Genomic DNA, 25,311 nt, shown 5'->3' with positions numbered 1-25,311 from the left:
CGAGTCAAGCCAAGCTTGGCCCACCTCGACTTGACTCGGCTCGATGTACATCCCTACAATAACTTCATTAAGGAAGTACCTTAACAAAAATTTAATTTATAAAGGTATCAGGATGTAAATGCCACCTTAATAAGGTACCATTTTGTAAAATTCCTTTGATAGAATTTAAATAAGCTGCATGGGTTGAAATGATCGTGGGGTATAGAAGTTTTAGATCAAGCTAATACTTTTGTATTTTCAGTTCCTTCCAGTAAAAGTGACTTTATGAACAGTATAGATGATATATAAACATGATAGAATTAGAGAGGTTTCAACGGTGAGCATTTTCCTACCTGCTTTTTCTTGTTGTATGTCCCACTTGAGTTTTGGATCTACTTCATATTTTGGTTAATATCATAACAGTCTGGAAAAATGGATGGACAGGGTGGATTTCTCACAAACATCACAGCCGGCCCCACAGCTTCTGAGTAGGGAACTTTGGGCCACTCTTTCCTATTGTGTAGCCACTTAAAGTTTTGGATCTGCCTCATTTTTGGGCTCATGCCCTAACAAAACCTGGAAAAATGGACGGAAGGAGTGGATTTCTCACAAACATCACAGTTTGGCCCCACTTAGCTTCTAATTACAGGAACTTCCAGCCACAGTCTGTCCAAGCAATCCACGTAGTACATATTCAAACGCTCCTGATCCTTTTAGGCAACATAGATAGATAAGGTAGATTTCTCACAAATTTTACATTGGCCCCGCTTAGCTTCTAAGCATAGCAACTTCCTGTGACATGTTGTCCTAGGTAATCTGCATCCTGCATTTTGATATTTAGATGGACCAGATCCTTTTAGGCAAGGCATCTACACACTGATAATCAACCGACTACATGAACTGGCATCATTTGGCCATGATCATTCAAGGAAGGAGGGGTGCGTCAAGTGTCCCATTTACCATCTCTATCTTATAAATGCCATCAGTCCATTTTTCTTAAAATGGAATACTTCCACATGCAAGAATTTGACATTGCTCTTTAGACGTGGGGCCAACGGGCTTTCAAAATGCTCTTGGAATTCCTAACACAACAATCTCACTAGGTCAAGCAAGCCATGACCGTAAGCATGTCAAGCACGGACGCCATTTATTCATGCAAAAGTGTGAGTGCAATTTTTATTTATTATTATTATTTTTTAACTAATGACTATTCTCATTTCTTCATTTCTTACAGAGTTCATAAATTATAGTTAGCAAACACACGCAACACATATACACGCAGAACTGCATGCATGTACAAAATTGGATGGAAAACTCTCGTAAGCCTCACCAATGTAAACAATGTAAAAATGTGGAGATCAAGCCATGTGTTGTGCCTGGTTTTGGATTAAGTTGTTTCTGAACTCTGGTTTTCACTGGCTCATTTAATGAGCAAAAGACTCTAATGAAGTAATTGGTCTGGGTGATTTATAATTGACTAACAACTTTGATGAAAGATACACTTTGATGTCTCCACGCACAAACCTATGGTTGGTATCCAATTCCTCTTATTTCCTGTGATGTGGTCCGCTTGCGTTATGGATCTGGTTGGTTTTTCCTCCAGGGGACTCAAATCCAGCACATAACCTGATAGACACCGTCTATGTTACATATATAACATTATGGCCCCACATAGCTTTAAGAGTCACACATGTAAATTAAGGGAGTCACTCATCATAGTAGTACCATTTTTGCAGATGCCTTGTATTATAAGTCAGGTAAACAGAAATAGTCACCATCTTGTACCATTTTTGCAGATGCCTTGTATTATAAGTCAGGTAAACAGAAATAGTCACCATCTTACAAAAGCCTTCATTTCCAGTAAGGTACCCCATCGTTGTCCCGTACATGCCACTTAACGAAAAGGATGCGGATTGGCCACTGACAGGTTGAGTAAAACTTTCCGCAGAGGTGACGTCACTAAGTTACATGGGTCCCACCATGATGTATGTGTTGTATCCACACCATCCATTCATTTGGAGATATCATTTGTTGTATCCACACCATCCATCCATTTGGAGATATCATTTTGGGGCATACTCCAAAGAATGAGGCAGATCCAAAGCTATAGTGGACCCACCAAAGAAAGTAGTGGAGAGAGTGACACCCACCGTTGAAACCTTCCTAAGGTCCACCGTGATGTTTATTTGAGATCCAACTTGTTCATAACTTAAAACGGACATTAAAGAAGGGAAGAAACAAATATCAGCCTGATTAAAAACTTTTGTGGCCCTTAGAAGTTTTTTAATGGTGGGAGTCACTCTCTCTCTACTGTTTTCTTTGGTGGAGTCCACTCGATCTTTTGATCTGACTCATTCTTTGGATTATGCCCTAAAATGGTCTCTACAAATGGATTGACAATGTGAATACAAAACATACATCATGGTGGGCCCCGTAGAACTTGGTAACTTCACTTTAGTAGCGAGTCTACTCAGGTGTGCACGGATTTCCTGAGAAAGCCTTTCACAGAGAGATCCCAACGATGCTGGGTGGGGCCCACAGAGATGTTTGTGAGAAATCCACCACGTTCATCCGTTTTGAGTGTTTATTTTAAGAAATTTGACAAAAAAGAGGTGGATCTAAAACTCAGGTGAGTCACACGAGAGGGAAAATTGGAGGAAAATTTTCCTACCGTTGAAACTTTTTTGGGCTCCACCTTGATGTTTATTTGCAATCCAAACCGTTTATAAGGTCATTACCACTGGGATGAAGTGAAAATAGCAAAAACAATTCCTTAAATAAAAATTTTATCGCCCCAAGAATGTTTCAACGATTCACAATGAATCCCCACTGTTTCCTCTCCTGTAACCCGCTTAAGTTTTGGATACACATCATTTTTTTATAGCATATCCTAAAGTGATCTCTCAAAGCAGATGAACGGGGTGAATTTCTCACAAACATCTCAGTGGCCCCACCCAGCATCCTTTTGAAGGAACTTCCAGCATAAGGCTTTGGCAGGAAATCGGCGTCCATTAGATATGGGCCTGATTCTTTAAGGCAAGGCATCTACCTGGTCAGGATTGCCTGATCAATGCTCAATCTCACGTGATTGCTAACATGCATGTTCCAAGTGGATGCTATCATAGTGGTGCCTCTATTCTACCATGACCAAAGACTTTAAACCATGATATTTGTGGTACACATGGTTATGAATGGAAGCTGATTGAGGCAGATTCAAAGCTCAAGTGGACCAGAAAGAAAGCATTGGGGACAATGAAGCCCACCATTGAAACCTTCATAGGGCCTACCATTATGTTTATTCGCCATACCTGTTCATAAGGTCACACATGTACAGACCTAGATGAAGGAAAACCCAAAAATCAGCTTGATCGAAAACTCACGTGGCCCCAAGAAGTTTTCAAGGGCAGGAGTTCAATCCTAACTGATTTTAATAGTGTGGTCCACTGGAGCTATGGATCAGCCTCATTTTTTGGCCCATACCCTAAAATGATCTTGAAAAATGTATAGTCGGTGTAGATATAACACAAATCATACTGGGACTCGTAGAACTTGGTGACGTAACACAGCGTTGAGATTTGCGGTGCTTGGCACACCCAGAATTTGGACCGCCCATCTCACCTACAAATCTTAACAACAAAATCCTTGTCTATCATTATTGGATCCTAGCCATCCATTGAGACAATCAATATGGTTAGATTTAGGTTGTCCATCTAAGCACCATAACCATGGACCCCAAGCAAATGATTTAGACTTCGCGACAACCACAAAGGATGTTTTTTTTTTTTGGGTTAGCTTGTTAGTACATATCCGCTATCAGTACATTCCACAAAGGATGTTTGAGCAACTGGATGTAATCCATCTACTTGGATGACATAAACACTAGATCTTTGCCTTTGGGCAATCATATTGGATTAAGTCATCAGTCATAGTTGTCTAGTCCAAGCCCTTGGGACACCTATCCATTTACATGACTAAAAGGGCAATACCTGAAGTTATTCAATTATTTAAAGAGATAAGACCTCCATAGAAGATGACTGGATTGGATGAACTCAAACACAATTCGAAGTTGCCTATTAATTCGATAGTATGGAAAATTATTCAGAAAATGATACTTCCATCATTTCATTAACTCCACCATCTCATCCTTAATTATTAACTCTTAAAGTCGCTAATTTATTCTCTTGTAAGGAAAAAAGTTGATTATGATAGTACGAAAACTATCTAGGGAGGGACCATGGAAAGGTACGTAACATTCATTACTCACTCCGTGGGACCCAAATTTCTATTGACACTTCAAATTGGACACGGATCGGGTACAAGGACCTAGCTAGAGACGAGTGGCCTTCTTAGGGGCTCTATGGGGCACACTGTGATGCTTATGTTTTATCCACACCATCCATCTGTTTTGACAGATCATTTTAGAATATGAAACCAAAAAAGAGACAAATTGAAGGCTCAAGTGAACCACACCATAGGAAGCAGTGGAGATTAAAAGCCTATCGTTGAAAATTCTTTGGGGCCATAAAAAGTTGTGGATCAAGCTATGTTTATCTTTTCCTTCATTGACCTTATTAATAATTTGGATGGCAAATAAACATCACCATGAGTACAAGGAAGTTTTCAGTGGTAAGAATTTAATCCCCAATCCATGTGTTGTAGCCCACTTGAACTTGGATATGCTTACCTTTTAGGTTCATGCCCTAAAATGATCTATCAAAGTAGATGGACGGCGCAGATAAAACATATACATCACAGCAGGCCCCACAAAGACCCTAATAGGACCATCCATCTCTAACTAGGTTCTGGTAGGGATCGTACTTAATCCACATCCCTAACTAGGTTCTGGTCGGGATCATACTTAATCCCCATCCCTTCAACTTGCTTTGCCCTCTTTTGAGGAAAAAGAGGGTCATGGTAACATGGAATGATATTAAGGCAGCGATCCATCTACCACCTAATAAACCCCACTATATTCATCTCTACAATTAAGCTTCAAGTCATTATTATGTTCCCTACATTATTGCTTTTCAAGTCACTACTTTTAAGTCGGTTGCCGTAGTTTGAATTCTATTTATGTAGAGACTACTGAAAGGTACCTAACATCCATTTGTCACGGTGTGGGCTTCACTTTTTTATTGACTTTTCAAGTCACTACTTTGTCCCTTTGTGACAAAAAGTTGGCAACGTTAGTATAAAATATATTTAAGTAGGGACCATGGAAAGGTACTTACATTCATTAGCCACTTTATGGGCCCCAGTCTTTTATTGACTTTTCAAGTCACTACTTTGGCCTTATGGTCATGGAAGAATGAAAAATTATTAACATACCGATCCATCCACCACCTCATAAACCCTATTATATTGCCCTCCACTATTAAGTCTTCAAGTCGTTAAGATGTCCTTTTCACCATTGACCCCAAGTCTGCTTTAAGTCGATCATGCTAGTGTGAATGCTATTTAGGTAGGATCTAGGAAAATGCATTTGATATCCATCTATCACATTATGGGGCCTCACTTTTCTATTAACCATTCAAGTCACTATTTTATCCTCTTGTAAGGAAAAAATTGGTTGTAATAGTGCCAAAATTATTAAGGTAGGGACCATTAAAAGTTTTAATATCTAGCATCCATCTGTCACTTTATGGGCTCCTCTTTTTTCTTATTGTACCGTGTGTTTTGTATTTACATTGGTAATCCAAAGGCTAGATAAGGAGGCTTGTGTCGAGTTGGCAGCCAAATCACAACTTCTATCATAAATCCCTGGAATCTCATTGGCTCTTCAAATCATTACCTCCTTTTGGGGAGAAAAAGATTGCACCAAGCATAATCAGTGAAATGTATTAAGCAATGAGCCACTACACAAAAAGACTACACCAAGCACAACAAGTGAAATGTACCAAACAGCTGGCCAGATGGTATCGTCATGCATTAAGTTGAGCATGCATGTAAGAATGTAATGCATAGTTTAGATTGATCAATGATTCCACATTCAACTTGTGTAATGATGAGAACATGGGCTAGAATTTTTAATCCATATATGCCTAACCTCAGCTGCTGAGTGGAAGCTTAGCTCCCCATCAACAAAGAGGACTAGGCTTGAACTTATTATGTATTTGGGTTGTGCAGGCATGCTGGATCACATATCAAGCTTGATTATTGTATACAACATGTGTTTGTAACCATGTCTTGTATAGAATATTATAACTACCATCCTAGACAGGTCATTGCTCAAATTAGACTCATCCAACAATCCTAACCATCTGATTTGTGCCTTCAAATGGACCATTGAAAGGTATCTTGTGTTTGACTTTGGGTTGTTAAATTGATATGCTAACCCCTTGGATGTTGCTTCCGATTGGATTATTGACATTGTCCACAACAGGTCCATCAATCCAACTATTAACATTAGTTAATCAATTTGGGTTTTGGTTATGGTCCATACAAAGTGCAGCCAAGTAATTAGATGGTCCAGATCAGGTGCATCTCCTATACTGTAGAAAGTATTGAATTTTCATGTGTGGCTCATTCACTATCAATTGCATTGGTTGAAAATAAGCTTGTTGTTTTATTTTAATTCTGTCAGGAACACCTTTATTTGAGATGCCTAGTGTGAGAGGATCATTTCCACCTTTTTTAGTGTCACAGTACAACTTCGGCCTGAAATCTATTACGACCTGTCAAACTTCTAAGGGCCATGGTAGTTTCCAATTAAGCCGATATTGTTTTCACTTCATGATCCCTATGTTACCTTATGAATAGGTCGGGTCTTAAAATACATAAGGGCGGGCCCGACTTGATATATATGAGGCCCACCGGCGTGACCTATTTGATATACATGAAGCCCGATGGTGCGACTCATATAATGCAGCCCATGTGATGTGGCCCACTTAACCTACGAGGCCCAAGTGCGAGGCCGTTATGATATATTTGAGGCACAGGCGCGAGGTCCACCTGTTGTCTATTCGAGGCTGATGAGATGTATGTTGGCCCATATGACGAGGCCTATGTGACGTAAATGACGCCCATCATGATTGTAATATGGGGTCACAGGCCCACTATATGTTTCTATGTAGGCCACTCCTTGGGAGCAATGTTGGTTCGATGTCCACATTGATGGGCAATGATGGTTGGATGTCCACATTGTGACCTTCCCTTAGGCCTTGTTAGGCCCATTCTCATCATTCTCTTAGTGGGTTAACCCAAATAAGTGGGCCCCATTCTCCATAGACGGATGGCTCCGTGCTATCGGATTTGATATAACCACGGCCGAGTGTCGATCTTTATGCTATGGTTGATCGGCTGATCATTTATGGACCTCGCTTTGTTTATCTGTTGATTATCGGTGCAATTGTTATGACTGATTGCTGATTCTGATTGACGTCACCGATTCGCTGATTCTGATTATCGATTGATCCGATTGTCATGATCGATTTGCCGATTCTGATTATCGATTGATCCAATTATCGTGACCGATTTGCCGACTTTGATTATCGATCAATCCCGGTTATCGTGACCGATTTACCAATTCTGATTATCGATCTATCCGATTGTTGTGACCGATGTGCCGATTCTGATTAGCGATCGAGGCTGATTATCGTGACCGATTCGCCGATTCTAATTATCCATCGATCGCGATTGTTGAGGCCGAATATCAAAGCCGATTCCGATTGTCGAGGTCGATTGTATAGGCCGACCCCTATTATTGAGGCCGATTCCGAGTGTCGATTCCGATTGTCGAGACCTATATGATGTATATGCGAACCGTAGTTGAGGCCTACTGTGATGTATTCATGGCCCATGGGCAAGGCCCATTGTGGTGTATTCGTGGCCTATGGGCTAGGCCATTGTGATATGTATTAGGCCCAGGATGTATGATGCATTTGATGTATTCGTGACCCATGTGTAGGGCCCACATGTCATGTATTTGAAGCCCATGAGCAGGGCCCACCTGTTGTGTATATGTGGCTCTTGAGTGAGGCCCATGGTGTTGTATATTTAGCCCTTTTGAGAGGCTATGGGTCCACTATATGTTAGGCTCTATGTGGGCCATTCCTTGGGGGTAATGTTGATTAAATGTCCACGTTGTAGAGGTCGATTGTCGATGCTAGTTATTGATACCGATTATGAGTATGTGACAACATAGCATCATGATACATGCCCATACGCATCATCTGTATGTTTGTTATGAGATGTGGTTAACCATTGCATATGTCATTGGGCAGGTTGTTATGAGACTCCTTGATAGGCAGAGATTGTCTCACCTGAGCGCATGGTATGCGTAGGAGTGATGCATGATTGGATTGTATGACTCATGCATCTTGCATTGTGATCACTATACGCCCTAGTAACATCAGGGTCGTAGCCTCCATAGGTATTTCGTGGATAGCCAGATGAGACACCAAAAATCTGTTCTACATGGGGTGCTATAGATATCCCTGGGTGAAAGTCCTTAAACCCTCTTGGTTCCAGAGGTTGCTCCAACGTCTAGACCGAGTGGATGCATGAGCGCATGAGGGCCGTACACCGTTAGGCCGCGTCTCCCACTGTGTCGTGGTCGGTTGGAAGGGGGTACGGCCTTACCTGCCCGAGTGGAGGGGGCATTGCTAGGCTGAGTCTGACCAGCTCGAGGAATGGGTCCGCTATTGGCGAACCGGGCCCGATATTGGCAGGCGGATAGTGAGCTCTCTTCCACTCACCTTGTTGCGCGCGATGGGGCGGTAATCTGGTTTGGAGTGTAATAGACCCCGGTGATGATCCCAGAGATGAACCGTACTGATATGTGGACTTATTGAGCAGGATTTGCATACTCACTCGTTCATTCATTCACTATCCACTCGGGCTAGTGGTGCACAACTATTTGCTATATGAACTTTCGCAATGGCCAGGATTTCGGTTGGGGCGCGCGACTAACCTGAGATCAGGAGTTTACCACATTGAGTCTGACTATCCAAATTTAGGTATGGGACTGGTTTGGATAGAAGTCCCTTGTGATGAACCCTATAGCCTGCGATACTACGTACTATCATCCCGACTTCACACTCCAGCACGGTCATTCCATTTAAACTACATATTACATCGCATCCTCGGCATCTAATATTTAGCTCTTTATGACTCCTCATTTGCATAGCTGTTCTGTATCGCGTATTCTGATATTGCTTGACTCATGAACTTATCTGTATTTTCACTTACTCTATTATCATATGATTTATGATTTTATCGGTATTTCTGTTTACCCTGATAATTCATGATCTTGTCAGCATCTCTGCTTATTCCGGTATTGTATGAATATGACATTGCGTTGAATACTTGACACTTACCTTGCGCACATACTTACACCACCCTCTAAGCTTTCTATAAGCTTATGCATGATAGATGCATGCAGGTGATGTTAGGTTACAGCAGCGTTGAGCTTGGAGCGTGCAGCGGTCTTCTAGAACTTGATTTTCAATTTATGTATTTCCCTTTCAGTTTTGTACCAAAATGATTATATTAGTGGATATGTGATGATGATGTTGCCTTTTTGAATTAGGTAATCTTGTGGTTATGCTTATTATGAGTTAAATGTACATTGGAAAATCCTCCTTGTAGGATCCCAGGATCGGAATCTGGTGTATGGACGCTAGGAACCGAGAATGGGATACTACGGAGGCTGTCGGCACCGGATTTGGCGATCGGGATTCCAGTGAATCCGATTTCTGGATTTGGGTCATGATATGTCGTGAATCTAAAATTTCTAAATTTATAGTAAATTAGCTTTGTTTTGTCATTCTGTTGCTCTAGTTAATCTGTCTTTTAATTTCATGGCATCATATTAGGTTAGATCTTTCCTTCCTGCATTAGCCTCAAGGTCGGGGGTGTCCACTGGCAAGCCCATCTAGGTCTTCCAACCACACCATCATTTAGCCTAATTGCTTACGCAATCAATGTGGTCAATGAAATCGTGCATGCTCCTCGTACTCATTGCTTGGAGGTTGTGTGATGCAGGACAACTAGCCACTTGCTCTAGAGCCCGGAGTGAAAATGCCCCAATCACCCCCAGTGAGGAGTCTCAAACACAATACCACCCACTCTAATACCGCTTTAATGCAAGATAACTAGCCAATTGCTCTAAAAGCTCGAACTAATAGAGCATGTCAAATCAATCCCTTTATCTCATAGCCCAGGCCCCACATCTCATGGGTTAGGTCATCAACTGAACCCCCCTCGTGGGCCCCACATCACATGGGTTTCACCTCACACAAGCCACCCGCCTCACAAAAATTGGGCCCACCTCACACAAGCCACCCGCCTCACATGGGTCACCCACCCCGAGTGTGCCGCTGCATCCCACAAGCCACCCCACTCGAGCCCGGTGTGAAAATGCCCTCGCATTAATGTGTTATTTCATCTACAAATGCCATGGTAAGCAAACTCATTCTTAGGCCATGGATTAGAAGAGTAGGTACATTACCAACTCAGTTACTAAGCTGGGTATCAAAACATAGTATCTAATGCATGATACAATTTTACATATTACTAACATATTAACAATACAAACCATTACATTTCAAGTTTTTGAAATCTCATTTAGATGTCTTCCTTAGTAGCTAAAGTCAATCTAAGGCCTGTTTGATTTTCCATGATATACATATAAATCTTTGGTAAATAAGGAATTATTATTTTTTTCACGTGATTTGAAAATGGGTGAGTAGTTCCCCCTTCAAAACTAGTCTGAAAGTGTTGACTTAAATATGTGGACCCCACTATAATGCATATAATATATCAGCATCGTCCATTTATTTTATTAGAACATTTTGGGGCATGAGCTGAAAAATGAGGCAGATCTAACGCTCAAATGGCCTACAAGAAAGGAAACAATAGACTTAATTCGTCCACCATTGAAAGTTGCTTCCTTCACGGGCCCGCATTGAGGTTTATTCGTCATCTAACTAATTCATAGGGTCACACAGACACGGATAAGGAGAAAACACAAATATCAGCTTGATCCAAAACTTCTAGGGGCCCCAAGAAGTTTTTAACAGTAGGAATTCGATTGCCACTGTTTCCTATGGTATGGTCCACTTGAGCTTTAGATCTGCCTCATTCTTGGGTTCTTGCGCATAACGAATGGGCAATGTGGATTAGCCACATACATTATGGTGGGCCCGCATTGAGATTGTCTTCCACATGAATGGGCAGGCTGGGTACAAGGCAATGTCTTCCACCTACAGTGAGATTGTGTGTGGATACTAGTATTATTTTCCGATTTTGGGATTCACCTGATACCCTAATAATGCTAGTGTTATCCAGATTGCCTTCAATCATGTCTTTCACGAGAGGGCAAAGTATATTGAGGTAGAGTGTCACTTCATTTAAGAGAAGTTCTAGTCTAAGATTATTTCTCTTCCACACATGGCGTCTCAAGATCAAATTGTGGATGTTCTCATGAAGACCATGACAATTGCCAGACATTCTTTCTTAGTTCGCAAACTGTTACTATTTGATCAGCCACATCAGTTTGAGAGGAGGTGATAGTTGTGATTGGTGTAATATTTTCATCCTCAGAAAGAAGAATCAATCTCACCCTCTAATTATTCTAAATGATTTACTTTCCTTGTATACTAGTTCATTTTATTTCCATATGAAGCATTGTATTCTTCTATTTAAACCCCATTTAGGGTTAAGAAATATATAGAAAACTATTGGAAAGTTCTCCAAATCCCCTCATGTTTACTCTATCATCAACCAAAGCATCCCTTGCCCATGCATGCTTAGGAAATATAATATTATTTATTCTCAGCCACTTCCTACATGTGAAATGTTTTATCCTTGACACCCCACACCCCCCAACATGAGCCCACTAAACCTCAGACACGTCCCACTTCATATGTCCCACTAGTAGGTTCTACATTAGACATGTTGATTGATGTCTTAAATCTGTAAATCAACAGTCTGTCGAAGTCCCCCAACAAGACATGCACTCTTTTGCATAAACACCATAACTTTTGTACTCTTACACATGAATATTAATGTTTTTATTTTCAAATATACAAACGTTAGATGCATTTACGCATACATGCCAAAATGAACACATAATTGCAAATAATTTCCTATGTTTGAAAAACTGCCAACCCAATCAAACATTTAACCCAATGTATTTACACATGCAAGGATATTCTTTTAATAAAAAAATTTGGTCGAAGACATCAAAGAATACCTTATAAACAAATCAAAGCAAAAAGGGAAAAATATAGGAAATGATACCAATCTGATATCTCTATCATCCAAAGCACGTGTGTGAAACCCAAGAGTTCTTTCCGCGTAACACATCTCGTTCTCACTAGAATTTTTTCCTTCGTCATTTAAAAGGTCAGCGAAAGCACCACCTTAATCTATCCGCAACAATCTCACCGCAGAAATGATAGTAATAAAAACATTTTGGGAAAAAAAATTGAATGAAAATCCAAATAACACAATGAAGAAAAATTCTATCATATAACAGTTGACTTCCAGCACCAAATGAACAAATCTGCTTGACTAGTTCTGCCCACATTTTCCAGAACAAATAGTTTTTTGGTTAATCCCAACGGAACATACAGTATTCATTGCCACTCACCACCATATGTGCTGCTGACCGGAAACATCTGTCTGGTTGGCCCTACTGCAGATGGTCTAGCCCACAAAAACCACAACAATTGGACAATTATAGCCAAAGTATTCAATAACGGAACGGTGACTGTAACGGCCACCATTATTGCCATTATGATACGTACCATCATGGCCCCATAACACGTAACAGTCCCCATCATTACCATTACGTAAAAGCCGCAGTGGCTATTACGCAACTGTTTTTTTGACACCTTGATTCTAGCCTCCTGATTCATGGGAACCATTACGTAATAGCCACAGTGGCTATTACGCAACCGTTTTTTGACACCTTGATTCTAGCCTCCTGATTCATGGATGTTTCCCACTTGAATGTAAACGACTGACCATTTTCTTCTATTTTCACTCTCCATTTGATGGGCAAAGTTGAAACAGATAGGGATTAGGGGCACTGCATTTCTTTACTGTGGACGATATACAGTAAGGCCCACTTGATAGACAGTGGGGATTGACCAGGTATACCGCCGGCTGTGTAGAGTGGCAATGCAACAAGACTGGTTCATCACACAATGAACTGGAATTAACCTCTCTCTCACAAAGTTCTGGCTGAGATCTTCAGGGGCGCAAGTTAGCAAAATCACATAATGGGACATAACATGTGCAGGTGGGACAGAATTACAGAAACCAAAACCAACTGAGAACTGAGCTAAGAAGAAGAGGATTGCATTTACCAGCTCTGTGAGGAGAAACCTCCGAGTTCAGATTCTGCATCTTCCTCGCAGGATCAAAATGCCCTGAAAATGTAGAACTCTCTCAGTTGAATTCATCACCACCCATACAGGCAGCATGCCCCCAGCCCATGTTAGTAAGACACTGAGCACGATGCTAAGGTGAGCAGTGGCGCAACAAAAAAGAAGCAACGATTCTTACCTGCTCTACGAGGCAGAAACTCGGACGCAGCTTCTGTGTTTTCCTCGGGGGATTTGAAAGCCCTGTAATTATAAAACTTCTCTTTAGAAAGCAAGGACAACACAAAGGGGAATCTGATAACTGAAAGCACAAATATAAACTTGATTTAAAACTTTTGTGGCTGCCGTGAGCTTTCGATGATAAGCATTCAATCAACCATGCTTTATGTAGTGTGGTCCCCTTAAGATTTAAATCTGACTAGTAGTTAACCACGTTCCGTTAAAAAGGTCTGAATAATAGATGAATTGTGAAGATATAATAAAACCTGATTGGGCCCACATAACTTGGTGATGTAAACACACTGGTGTCTAACTTTGTCAAAAGCCTTTTGCAGGAAGTTGGCAAGTTCCTCTGTTGGATGCTATGTAATGCCCACCAGGATATTTATGAAATATCCATCAGTTAAACTAATTTTCAAAATCATTCCAAGACGTGAAACTAAAGTCTCAGGTAGATCCAAAACTAAGTGGGCTAAACAAGAGTGGAGATTCACCAACCCTATTTAAGCATTCATGTGAGTTTAGTATCACAGTTTAAGTGGAAATGTACTTATAAACGGTTTAGATGGCATGTAAACATAAGGCGGAGGTAGAGGTGTACACAAACTGAGCTAGCTCGGTTAGCTCGCTCGACTCGACTCAGTTTGAAGCTGAGTTCGAGCCAAGTCGAGCTGATTTTTTGAGCTCGAAAATGAGTTCGAGCAGAGTTTGAGCTGGCCGCAGCTCGACTCGACTTGGATTGAACCCAGCTCGAATTGAACTCAAATTGAACCAGTTCGGTGACTCGGTTACTTTGATATTGATGTTTGCTCACCAAGTGTTTGATGAAATGACTCAAAGAAGTGTGGCTAGTGGCAAGGAAGGTATGTATATGAAACCAACACCCTTTTTTTTCTTGATTTTTTTGTTGCTTAGAAAGTGTTTGATAAAATACCTGTAAAACCATTGCTATTGTCTCAAATACAATGAGATTTTGAAGGTGCAGTCCAGGTGTTTGTGAAAATGTTGGAATGGCGAACTCGGCTCGAACTAGCCCGAGCTGCTGACCGAACCGAGCCGAGCTGGCCAGTCAAGCTCGAGGACCGAGCCGAGCCAAGTTCAAGCTGAGGTCAGCTCATGGCCGAGCCAAGAAGCTCGACTCGATGTCCACCCCTAGGTGGAGGTCGTGAAGGTTTCAAATGGTAGAAAACTCTTTCTTAGAGCAGCCTAGAGTTCTGGATTCACCTGATTTTTGGTATATCTCATGTAATGATCTGACAAAATGGATGGACACCAAACATTATGGTGGGCTCTGCCTAGCATCCGAGGAAGGAACTTCATACTAAAGACTTTCAGAAACTCACCTCACCCAAGACGGTGCGACCTAGACCTAAGTTTGGGCAGGGTTTTAACAAGAAGTTTTTGTGCTTGGATGCCAAGTGAGGTACACCCTGATGTTTGTGAGAAATTCACATTATCCGTCCATTTTTTGAGTTTATTTTAAGACATGAGACAAGAAATGAGACATATCCAAAATTGAAGTCCACCAAGTGGGGATTCAATTACCACCGTTGAAACATTCATGTGGCCACAAAAGTTTATTATCAAGTTAAGTTTTGTGTAATTTCACTGCATTCCAATGAGAAGTATCTTATAAATGGGTTGGATTGCATATAAACATCAAGGTGGAGCTCAAGAAGATTTCAATGGTAGGAAACTCTTTTCTTGGTTTTTCCTCTTGCATGGCCTACTTGAGTTTTGGATACACCTCATTTTTTGTCTCGTGTCCTAGAATGATTTCTAAAAACGAATGGACAGGGTGGATTTCTCACAAGCATCATGGTGAGCCCTGCCTATCATCCTAGCACCGGTAACTTCTTGGAAAGGCTTTTACAAACCACCTTCGTGTAGCCCTTTGTTGAGGGTCAAATATTGCATATTAGACCCCAGTTATTGCTTGGATTTATGAACATGATACCATTTAACGGCCTGCTTCAATCATGTTTGTGATGTAGAGTGTAATTACAAGCGTGGACTGAAAAGAGAGCTTAAAGCATGGATTTAACGCTCTGATGATACTAAAGGCAGGGGAAGGACTCCAGGGGACCAAGATCAACGGAATCACAAGCCAGGGATCCACGAAAATCGAGAAACTGAAGCTCAAGCGGCCTGAAAGTCAGCCAGAATGCAAGATCACTGGGTTTCCATCATCTGTTTGGCTCAAAACTTTATACATGACTCGAGGACCAAAAACTAACCATACACGTCGAATTTTGGCTGTTGGATCCTTATAAGAGTATCCCAACGGACAGATCAGCTACTAAAGTCATGATTTGGGACCCACCAGATCTTTGGATATGCCTCAATTTTAGTCTCAACTCCTTAAATGAGGTTCTAAAGAGGATGGACGGAGTAGATTTGTCACAAACATCTCCGTGGGACCTACATGTACAGTGCGTGTGCATGTACTTAAGTGCACCGGACGTATACCCATTCACCTTAAGTCGGTCAGCGTGCGCTGACCGACTCATCTTCTCAAATCAAGAAAGGCTTCCAGCGGACGCTCCAGCGTCCGCCGGTTCCACTCAGTGGGGCCCACTCCTCTTCCAAAGTATCAATCAGGACCGTCCATTGTGTGCATAGGTGGGGTATTTACCTCACCAAGGTGGCCTCTTGAGATCATGTAAGATGTTGCAGAATCCTAACCGTTAATGCATGATGAACGGCGGAGTAGAAGATATTGTGGGCCACATAGAATTTGATCCAAAAATAGTGATTCCCACCTGGTTTTTCGAGCAGAATGCAGTGGACGGCGTGGATTTCTTAAAACAAAAGCGATGTGGGCCCCACCATCAGTACAGCGTAAGTGCGTTACGCACCCTGTTTCGCGTCCAGGAAATCCGGAACTTCCGGCCGATTGTGGGCCACTGCCTATGATCGGATTAGTGATCCGAACCATCCAAGTGAAGCCCAAGCCAAGGTTGACCCTAGCCATGAAGACAGATCCAAAAGCAGGGACGATCAGCGTCCTAGCCAATCCCAAACGTAACTGGTTATACGGAAGGCTGCGCAAAGGAGAGTCCGGTTCCTCTTGAAGTTTGGACTACGGAAACAGGCCAGAGGGCTACGAATCTCTCCAGGGATCTGGCTCTTCTGGTTGTTACCTATAAGTAAGAAAGAGATAGAGAGAACCGGGGGGATGGGGAGTTTGGGATCTGGAAGTTGGAACGTGAAGACAGGGAGATGAAATTTTGCAAGATTTGAGGCTGGACGAGAGCAGAGAGAGGGATTGGAGTTTACTTTGGTTTTTTTTCTTTTTCTTTTCTCCTTCCTTGTTGTTTATTTTTGACTTAGCCAATCATGGTCGGCTAAACCTCTTAGCTAGGGCTAAGAGGTGAAGCCTGTAGCGAGATGGGAGATTCTATTTCATGCTTTTAATTTAAATTCATGAACTGAATTTGATTTTAGTTGATTATTAAAGGAATGTTTTTCTTAGTCTTTAATGGTCTGTTGTGACGGAAATTACAATGGGTCTGCAATGGCTTTGAATATTTCTTTTTCCCTTTTGATGTTTATGACGTCAGGAAGCCCCGTTGTTCACCATCGTCTCCCGGGCATGGTTGGATGATGGTACCCTTCCTAACTTTCATGCACTGTTGATTGGTTGGTAATTAGTTTAATCATGTTGTTTGCTTTGTCTCTTGGGCATGGTTAGATGATGGAATTCATTCTAATTCATATACCTTTCATCTCTTGAAAACCAGATCAAGTAAGTTCAGTTTAATTTCCATGATTCTTGAAGCAGGCTTAAGATCTCCCTGATCTCTACAAGAAGATCCTCTGAACCCCTAGTTTCCTACCTTTGAATTCTACATATTTTAGTTTACTATTTCATCATTATTCCTCAAAAACCATTCGATATAGATTTCATCTTAGGCTATTTCTATTTCTACCTGGTTTCAGATAACGTACAGGTTTCTGTCCCTTGGGATTCGACCTCGGTCTCACCGAGTTTATTACTACATCACAACCCTATACTTAGGGAGTGAACACCCTTACCATAGGGTTTTGTAGGGCCTACCATCACATATGTATTATGTATCCACTCTGCCCATGTGTTTTTTCAAATCATTTAATAACATATTTTAAAAAACAAGCAAATCCAATCTTCAGGTGGACCATAGGAAACAATGTTGATTGACCACTGACAGTCGCCTATTTAGACACTCACAATATGTTGTTTAAAACCGGTGGGGCAATTATTGGAGGGTGGGATTCGTTCTCCAATAATGGGTGGCACCTTGCCTTCCATACAAAATGACTTTTGTAATGCAAAAACATAATGAACAAAAATACTCACAGCTAATAACGATAAGCAATTGCAAAGGACCTTTCACATAAATGAATTGCTTGTATTGAAATAGAATCAGTCCAGCATATAAGTATAGACTTAGATAATAGCCAAGGATTACAACTACTAAGCTATCGCTACTCCTAATGTAGGACCAAGCTATTGGATTGCGATAAGGAACGTAAAAGATAAATTATGCTAGGATAATTGAAATATAGATTTTGATATGTGTTGATCGGGTTGGTTGGTGTGAGGCCATTTGCTTCGTTCATATCTTTTTTTATATTTATAGCCTTCTTTGAGAAATGGAACCATTTGAATGTTCATCATGTTTAGCGGTTATAGTGATTGCTTTGGCAGCACTCTTCTTCTAGGCTCTTCTCGTACACCTGCCCCAGTAATGGTTCTAGCACCACTTTCTCTCAACCACATTGTGTCTTTTGTTGCTTCGTCACACTATGTCTCTGTAGATAACACGTATTATCTAATTAACGCTAGTTGTCACTTTTGCAAAATATGCTCCACGTATCCTATTAAATCTCATGCGTGTTATATAATCTTCATGCAATGACATGTATCACAATTGGTTCTTTTAGGAATAGCCAAAGACAAGGTTCTTTTAGGAATAGCCAAAGACAGGGTGCAACATTGCCCCCCCATGGGGTCATTTTGCCTTTGGTTTAAAATGTGAGAGCAACGTTTGGCTCGTTGTTCAATGTATTAAATACAATTGCTTTTCTTTCCTTGTGTCTGTTCCCCATCACTTTTGCTTAATCAAGACGAAAACCGAATAACTGTTTCTTGCTTTCTCTCAGCGGATGTCTTCGGGGGTGGCATTTATTGAATAGCTTGATTTTTTCAGGATCAAATTCGATTCCCTGATGCTTGATAACAAACTTTTATAATTTTTTTCGATGACATACCGATTGTGCACATTGTAGAGTTCATTTTCAACTAGTTTTTACTGAGCTCGAGAAAGACCAATGATAGATGTTCATGATGCTCTTCGTGATCGCAAGACCGGACTACCAAATCGTTGATATATTGTTTAACATGTTTATGCATCATGTCTTGGAAAATATTATGCATCGCTCTTTGATACGCAACCTCGGTATTCTTCTCTTTTTTGTTTTTTTGGATTAGCTTGTTTGTACACACCCATGTCAGTACACACACTCAATGTTAGCCACCCTCACTAGGGATCGATAGCAAGACCCCAAGTGTTGGTATTCTTGAATGAATGACATAACCTTGTAACAGTAGATCCCCATAGATGTCCTGAATGTCGTAACCTCATCATCCTTAAGCGCCATGCGTATAGTTAAAAATAGATGAATAATGCAAGAGAAAATTCCATCTCATACCAACCCAATTAAATCAAACAATTGTCTTTCAATTATCATTTCAATCACCAATCAATTTACATTCTATAGCGTGATCATTTACTTTTCCCATCAAGCAAATTACATTCCTTAGTGTAGTCGTTTACTTTCAGCTTCCTACTTACATTTCGTAATGTAATCGGTAGCATTAATCAGGTAGCTGATATTTTTAGCGATAATTTGAGTCTATGCTCGCACACTAGATTCAACTCTTCACTTGGAATGGTATTTTACAGTTGTTCACCATAATCGACGGTAAGAATCCATTTCTCATTTAATTTTATTTGTATTGAAAAGTCATTTCATACGAAAGTCAATGGTATAACCCATCATTATATTACGAACTCCATCTAAATATCCCCTAATGTTGTTTATGCATTGATTGAGTGGCCGAATACGCGGTCAATCTCATCATATCTCGATTATATACTACGTGTTTGGTTTGAATTAAGCCGCAATTTCAATTCTAGCAAGCACGGGTATCTGCACTAGTATAATCGAAAATAGAATCATTCTTGCTTTCCTATGAATAGGTCGGGTGTGGAGTAGGTACTACCCCCACTTGTTCAGAGCTCGCGACAGGCTGAGGGTTCGATGGTCCCATTATGTATGGCTTTTATTTACACGGTTCATTCATTTTTTATATCATTTTAGATTATTAACATAAGAAACCTTCTTTGGGCTCACTGTATAGTTTATTTGCCATCCACAATATTGATACGATCGTATACAACTAGATGAAGGGGAAAAACAAATATCGTCTTGATTCAAAACTTTTGTGGCCCCTAAAAAAAATTCAACGGAAGAATTTAATCTCCACTATGTGGTCCACTTAAGCCTTGAATTTTCCTTATTTTTAGGCTAATAACCCAAAATGACATGAAAAATTGGATGGACAGTGTGGATGAAGTCCATACACCACGAAGACTCCTCAAGCCCAACTTGTCCGGAGCTCAGAACAGGCGGGGATAATACCTAATCCGCGCCCGAACAAGTTTGATGGTGATAAACATCATGGTGGGACCTAGGAAGGTTTCAACAGTAGAGCTGGGCATCAGATTGAGTCTGATCAGATTGGGTCCAACTCGACTCGGTCCACATTCTACATGGCCCAATCCAAGCTCAGACCGATCCGGGACCGAGTCCGGGTCATCCGTCTCAGACCGACCCGAACCCCTACTGGCATGAACCGAATCGAGTCCAACTCAATCAGGAAAACCGAGTCGGATTGGATTGGGCAAGGTTCGGATCGGTCTTCTATTTTATTTTTATTTTTTTGATTTTTTTTTAAACAAAAAATATGAACGGCATGGATGAAACACATACATCATGGTGGGGCCGCATCGACCATCCGCCATTGGCTGGTGGCAGGGGGAGTAACCGATCCGTTTCTAAATTGGAGTTAGGAGGGGAATAGGCGGGATAGAAGAAGACTACTAGGAGCGGCGAGATTTTGGCAGAGGAGAGGGAAGCAGATTACACACTGTGTTAAGCATACTAGGTAAACTATGTGGGGCCCAACATGATGTATTTATTTTATCCACTCCGTCCATACATTTTGTAATTTAATTTTAATAAACGGGACAAAAAATAAAGCATATCCAAAGCTCAAGCGGAACACACCACAGGGAACAGTGTGAATTGAACGTCTACCGTTGAATTTTTTTTAGGTGGACAGACATTTTGGATCAAGGTGATATGTTCTTGTGATCTTATGAACAAGTAGGATGACAAATAAACGTTAATATGGACCCTAAGAAGGATACGACATTCTTTGAGTTTCAACTTGACTTCAATCAATTGTCTTCTACGGACTTAGAAATCATTGAAAACTCAAACGGATCACGCTGGAAGCATACTCGGCACGCGCCGAAAATAACCAACGGACCAGATTGGCTGACACCAAATCCAGTAGCGATTCGGTCACGGCCAAGCGTCCAAACTCCAAAACCCCTGAAACTCTCCATATAATGCAACCGATAGGCGAAAATGGATAAAACGAATACTCTCTACCCATGGATCACTCTCTGTATCATTTAGTTCTTCCGAATAGCGTTGTGTTGAGGTGTGAGATGTCGTATTTTCAAAGTCAGAGAAAAATACGGTCGTCCCGATATATAAAATGGCCATTGTATTATTGGAGGCAAATCCTGACCGATTAGGATGATTTATGATTCATTGGAAATGTGGTCAAATGATCTTCCTAATAAACTTAAGTTTCTTCTAATCCGAATCATGATGAGGAAGATCCAACCCGTTTATCAAAATCATGTGTTATCAATTGATCAAAATTAGAAAAACTTTGGTTGCGCTTTAAACGAGCCAAACGGGATCTAATTGAGATGATTTCAGTTACAATGAAAAGCTTATTAGATGACATTTCTAATGATCCTAATATCATCAAATGCAGACCATTGGTCAAGTTGCAAACAACCGATTTCATAAGTTGGAAAGACATATTTTCGACACATCAAACAAGGTCCAATTGAAGTGATCCTAGTCTTGTTAGAAAACTTATCTAATTATCTTTCCAACAAGATAAAGATTACTAAAAACGGACAAGTAACGAAGAAGATATGAGCGATTAAACATTTACAATAAAAAAACAAAAAGTAATAATGACTTTTTATATTATACATATTATACATTATATATATATAACATTAACCATTACCTTATATTATACTTATATATATTTATATATATTATATTATATAATATATTATAATACACATATGCAACATAACATGCAGGGCCCACCGGTCAAGGGCGGGCGCCCACAATTCAGTGTGGGTGCCCACGACATGACCCTATGCAATGGTTGTCCGCAACATGAGCCGCTGCCTATATAAGACACCCAGGGACGAATAGGAGAAAAGATTAATAGGGAGAGAAGCTAGGGAAGAGAGTTTAAGCAAACAGAGAAAAATAGAGAGGGAGAGAGAGAAAATAAAGAGTAGAAAGAGAAATAGAAAAATACAGAGTGTCTGAGTGTTGGAGTTTGCTTGGAGGTGCTCCCTAAAGTACCTTAAAGATTTCCATCGTGCCGAGATGCTGTCCAACACAGGAGACAAAAATGGCCATCAAAGGAGTCAAAAAAGCTAAGAATTTATCCATTTCTATTTAATTTGCATTCCACTCTACACATTTCTATTGCATTAATCACTTCCACATTTTATTCTGCATCATTCTCCATTTTCCATTTTCCATTTTATTTGCCTGCGCAGAACCTTAAATCCTATGAAGTAAGGTTAGTTAGTGTTTATTTTCATTAACTATTTTTTACTTTATTTGCCTACCCAGAGCCACCTGGCTCTGTGATGTAAGGCTAGATAACTTTTATTTATTTATTTTTTTAATCTCTGCCTGCCCAGGATCTTAAATCCTGTGAAGTAAGGCTAGTTAACATTTTATCTTATTTACTGCTTTTATTTTATTTGCCTACCCAGGGTCACTTGGCTTTATGATGTAAGGCTAGATAACTTCTTTTTTCTTATCTCCGCCTGCCCGACCCACCTGGGTTATATGAAGCATGACCAAATATAAAATGCCGAAATTCCATTAAATTCTCAAAAATTGTAAATCTTGTAAAGTAGAGACCGCACATTGTGAGGATGGAAAAGAGTGTTTAAACCCTTCCTTTTCAATCACCGAGACTCTTATTCGGAATCTACGGCCGTAGACCAATCGTGGGAATCACTTGAGTTGGAAAATCATGAGATTGCCTAACTCCTAGGCAATTTTACGGTTCCTAGCCGGCTGTATATTTAATGCTTCATTTAGCTAGTGGTGACTTCAAATCAAATGTATTTTTACACTTGAGTTAATAGCACACATAGCCAACAGTAGCAAAAATAAAGCGAGAGCACCACCACACTCGTGCACGCACGCGTGTGGGGGGAAGCGTTTACATATGCTAATATTTGTATTTTAAGTTCATCCCAGTAGGAATTACGTTATTAATTGTATGGATGGCTTGTAAACATCATTGACTAACCTAGGGAGGTTTCAACGGTTGTAATTTCCCTGACCATCTTTTTCCTTTAATATGGCCCACTTGAGTCTTGCATCATGCTCATTTTTTATACTAAATAATAAAATGAGCTCACAAAACGGATGAAGGGAGTGGATTCCTGAAAAACATCACGGTTGGCCCCACCAAAGTTTACAGCGCTGGAACTTCCTACAAAGGCCCTCGCATGAAATCCGCGTCCGCTAATGACCCTGCCATTAGCCAACGGCTTGTGGTCGGTGCTCTGTGGGCCCCACCATGATGTAGCTATTTCATCCATTCCATCCTTCAATTTTTCCATATCATTTTATTATATGACCCCAAAAATAAGCTAGATCAAAATATCAAGTGGACCACACAATGTTGATTGAACACCCACCATTAAAAACTTGTCGCGGGCCATAAAAGTTTTGGATAAAGCTGATATTTCTTTTTCTCCTCGTACGACCTAATTAACAGGAAACATTACAGTAGGCCCTTAGGATGTTTTTAACGGTGGAGATTTAATCACTACTGTTTTCCCGTGGTGTGGTCCACCTGAGTTTTATATCTGCCTCATATTCCAGGCCAAGCTCTAAAATGATCTTAAAAATGGAAGGATGGCGTGGATAAAACACATACGTCATGGTGGGGCCCATACAGCACCGGCTAGTGGCTGCATCCTTAGCCAAACGTCGTCCCAGGCAAGGACCGGCCGGGGATTCTAATCGCATCGGTGCTTCCCTCGTATTTAAAAAGAGGAAGAAGAAGCTCCAAAGCTCTTACCATCTTCAAATGCCTTCTTCCATTGAATTTCCTGTATTTACAGAAACCAACCTCGGCACCCGCATTGCAATATCTACTCCTCCAGATATTACAACTGGAGACCTCAAAAGTAAGATTAAAATCCCATCATCATCATCATCTCCATTATCTCGTAATCCCTTCCTTAGTCTTTTATCTTTCTCTGTTTCTTTGATTTGAATCCTTCAAATGAACATCTGATGCTTTGTTTTGATTAAAAAAGTCGGTTCTCGATGTATTTCTCAAGATGGGTTTTGCAATTTTTACTTGGTTGGATGTCCTATTGGTGTGTATGGAGCATTTTGTCATTTGATGCTTTGTTGTTTATATTTTTAAATGTGAAAATGGATTCTTGATGATGCTTGTTGGAGATGGGTATTTGCTATTTTTCGTTATTTGGCTATTTGTTGGGAGTTTATTGAGGTGCCATGTGCTAGAAATATGATTGAAATAGGTTGGAAATAATCGACGATACTGTTTCTGTAATTTATTTCGAATGTGGGAGGAAAATGGGTGGTTCCAATTCTGTGGAGAAACGGCTGTTGCCAGATGTGCTGCTAGATTAATAGCATTTTTCTTACAAGTGGGGCCCAAGTACATTTCTGTGATTATTGTTGTTAATGTCTTAAATCTGTCAATAACAGGATCTGTTGATGCCATGGACAGACCACCCAATGCCATTGAGCAGATGTCGATACCATCTACAGATACTCGATCCCATCGGAAAAATCCCAAAAATTCCGTGTTGGTTGCTGGAATGTTTTAGTGTTGCTACTCGATGTCATCGAAGTGAATTCGATGACATCGCTAGATCCTCGATGGGATGTCGATGCTATTGAAGGTTCCATCGAGTGCATGTACAGTTGCATAAGTGTCGGATTCCAGTTATGATAGTTTATATATTGGGTGTAATCGGGATTTGGGAAAGAAGAGGTGTATTTGGCCTTTTTAATTCCTTCCTAAGGGTTCAAGGGCATAGCTAGGGCTTGTGAGGTAGATTCATGGCTTGTTCGAATCGGTAAGACTCCATCTCTTATAATTTCTGCTTTCATAGTGCATTACTCGTCGCTTTATGCCGTGGTTTTTCTCAAAAGGGCTTTTCCATGTAAAATTTGGATTGTTCTTGTTTGAACATGGTTGTGTGATTGCGTGTACCTTGCTTGATTCGTCTCTATTTGTTTCCGTGGTTCCCCAACAATTCAGTCTCGCGGGCCCCACAGTGGATGTGGATGCTTGCTGAAGATTCCCTCCGACCATCCTCGGCATCCAGAG

General features: G+C 40.7%; 1 protein-coding gene across 3 annotated transcripts in view; it reads right to left on the bottom strand.

Annotated features, from left to right (window-relative positions):
* Positions 1-11,916: 11,916 nt before the first annotated feature.
* The window catches only part of LOC131255788 (uncharacterized), a 78,850-nt gene continuing 65,455 nt past the window's right edge, over positions 11,917-25,311 (bottom strand). For all 3 annotated transcript variants that reach the window (XM_058256605.1, XM_058256604.1, XM_058256606.1), the window contains 2 exons: positions 13,495-13,556; positions 11,917-13,358 (listed from right to left, as the gene is read on the bottom strand). In XM_058256605.1, coding sequence (XP_058112588.1) covers positions 13,240-13,358; positions 13,495-13,556 — 181 coding nt within the window. In that variant the 3' untranslated portion in view covers positions 11,917-13,239. The remainder of the gene's footprint in view (positions 13,359-13,494; positions 13,557-25,311) is intronic.

The sequence above is a fragment of the Magnolia sinica genome, chromosome 9 (genome assembly GCF_029962835.1).
Source record: "Magnolia sinica isolate HGM2019 chromosome 9, MsV1, whole genome shotgun sequence".
Classification (NCBI taxonomy): Eukaryota; Viridiplantae; Streptophyta; class Magnoliopsida; order Magnoliales; family Magnoliaceae; genus Magnolia; species Magnolia sinica.
The sequence above is the reverse complement of the archived record's forward strand: the minus strand, read 5'-3'. Positions and strand labels throughout refer to the sequence as shown.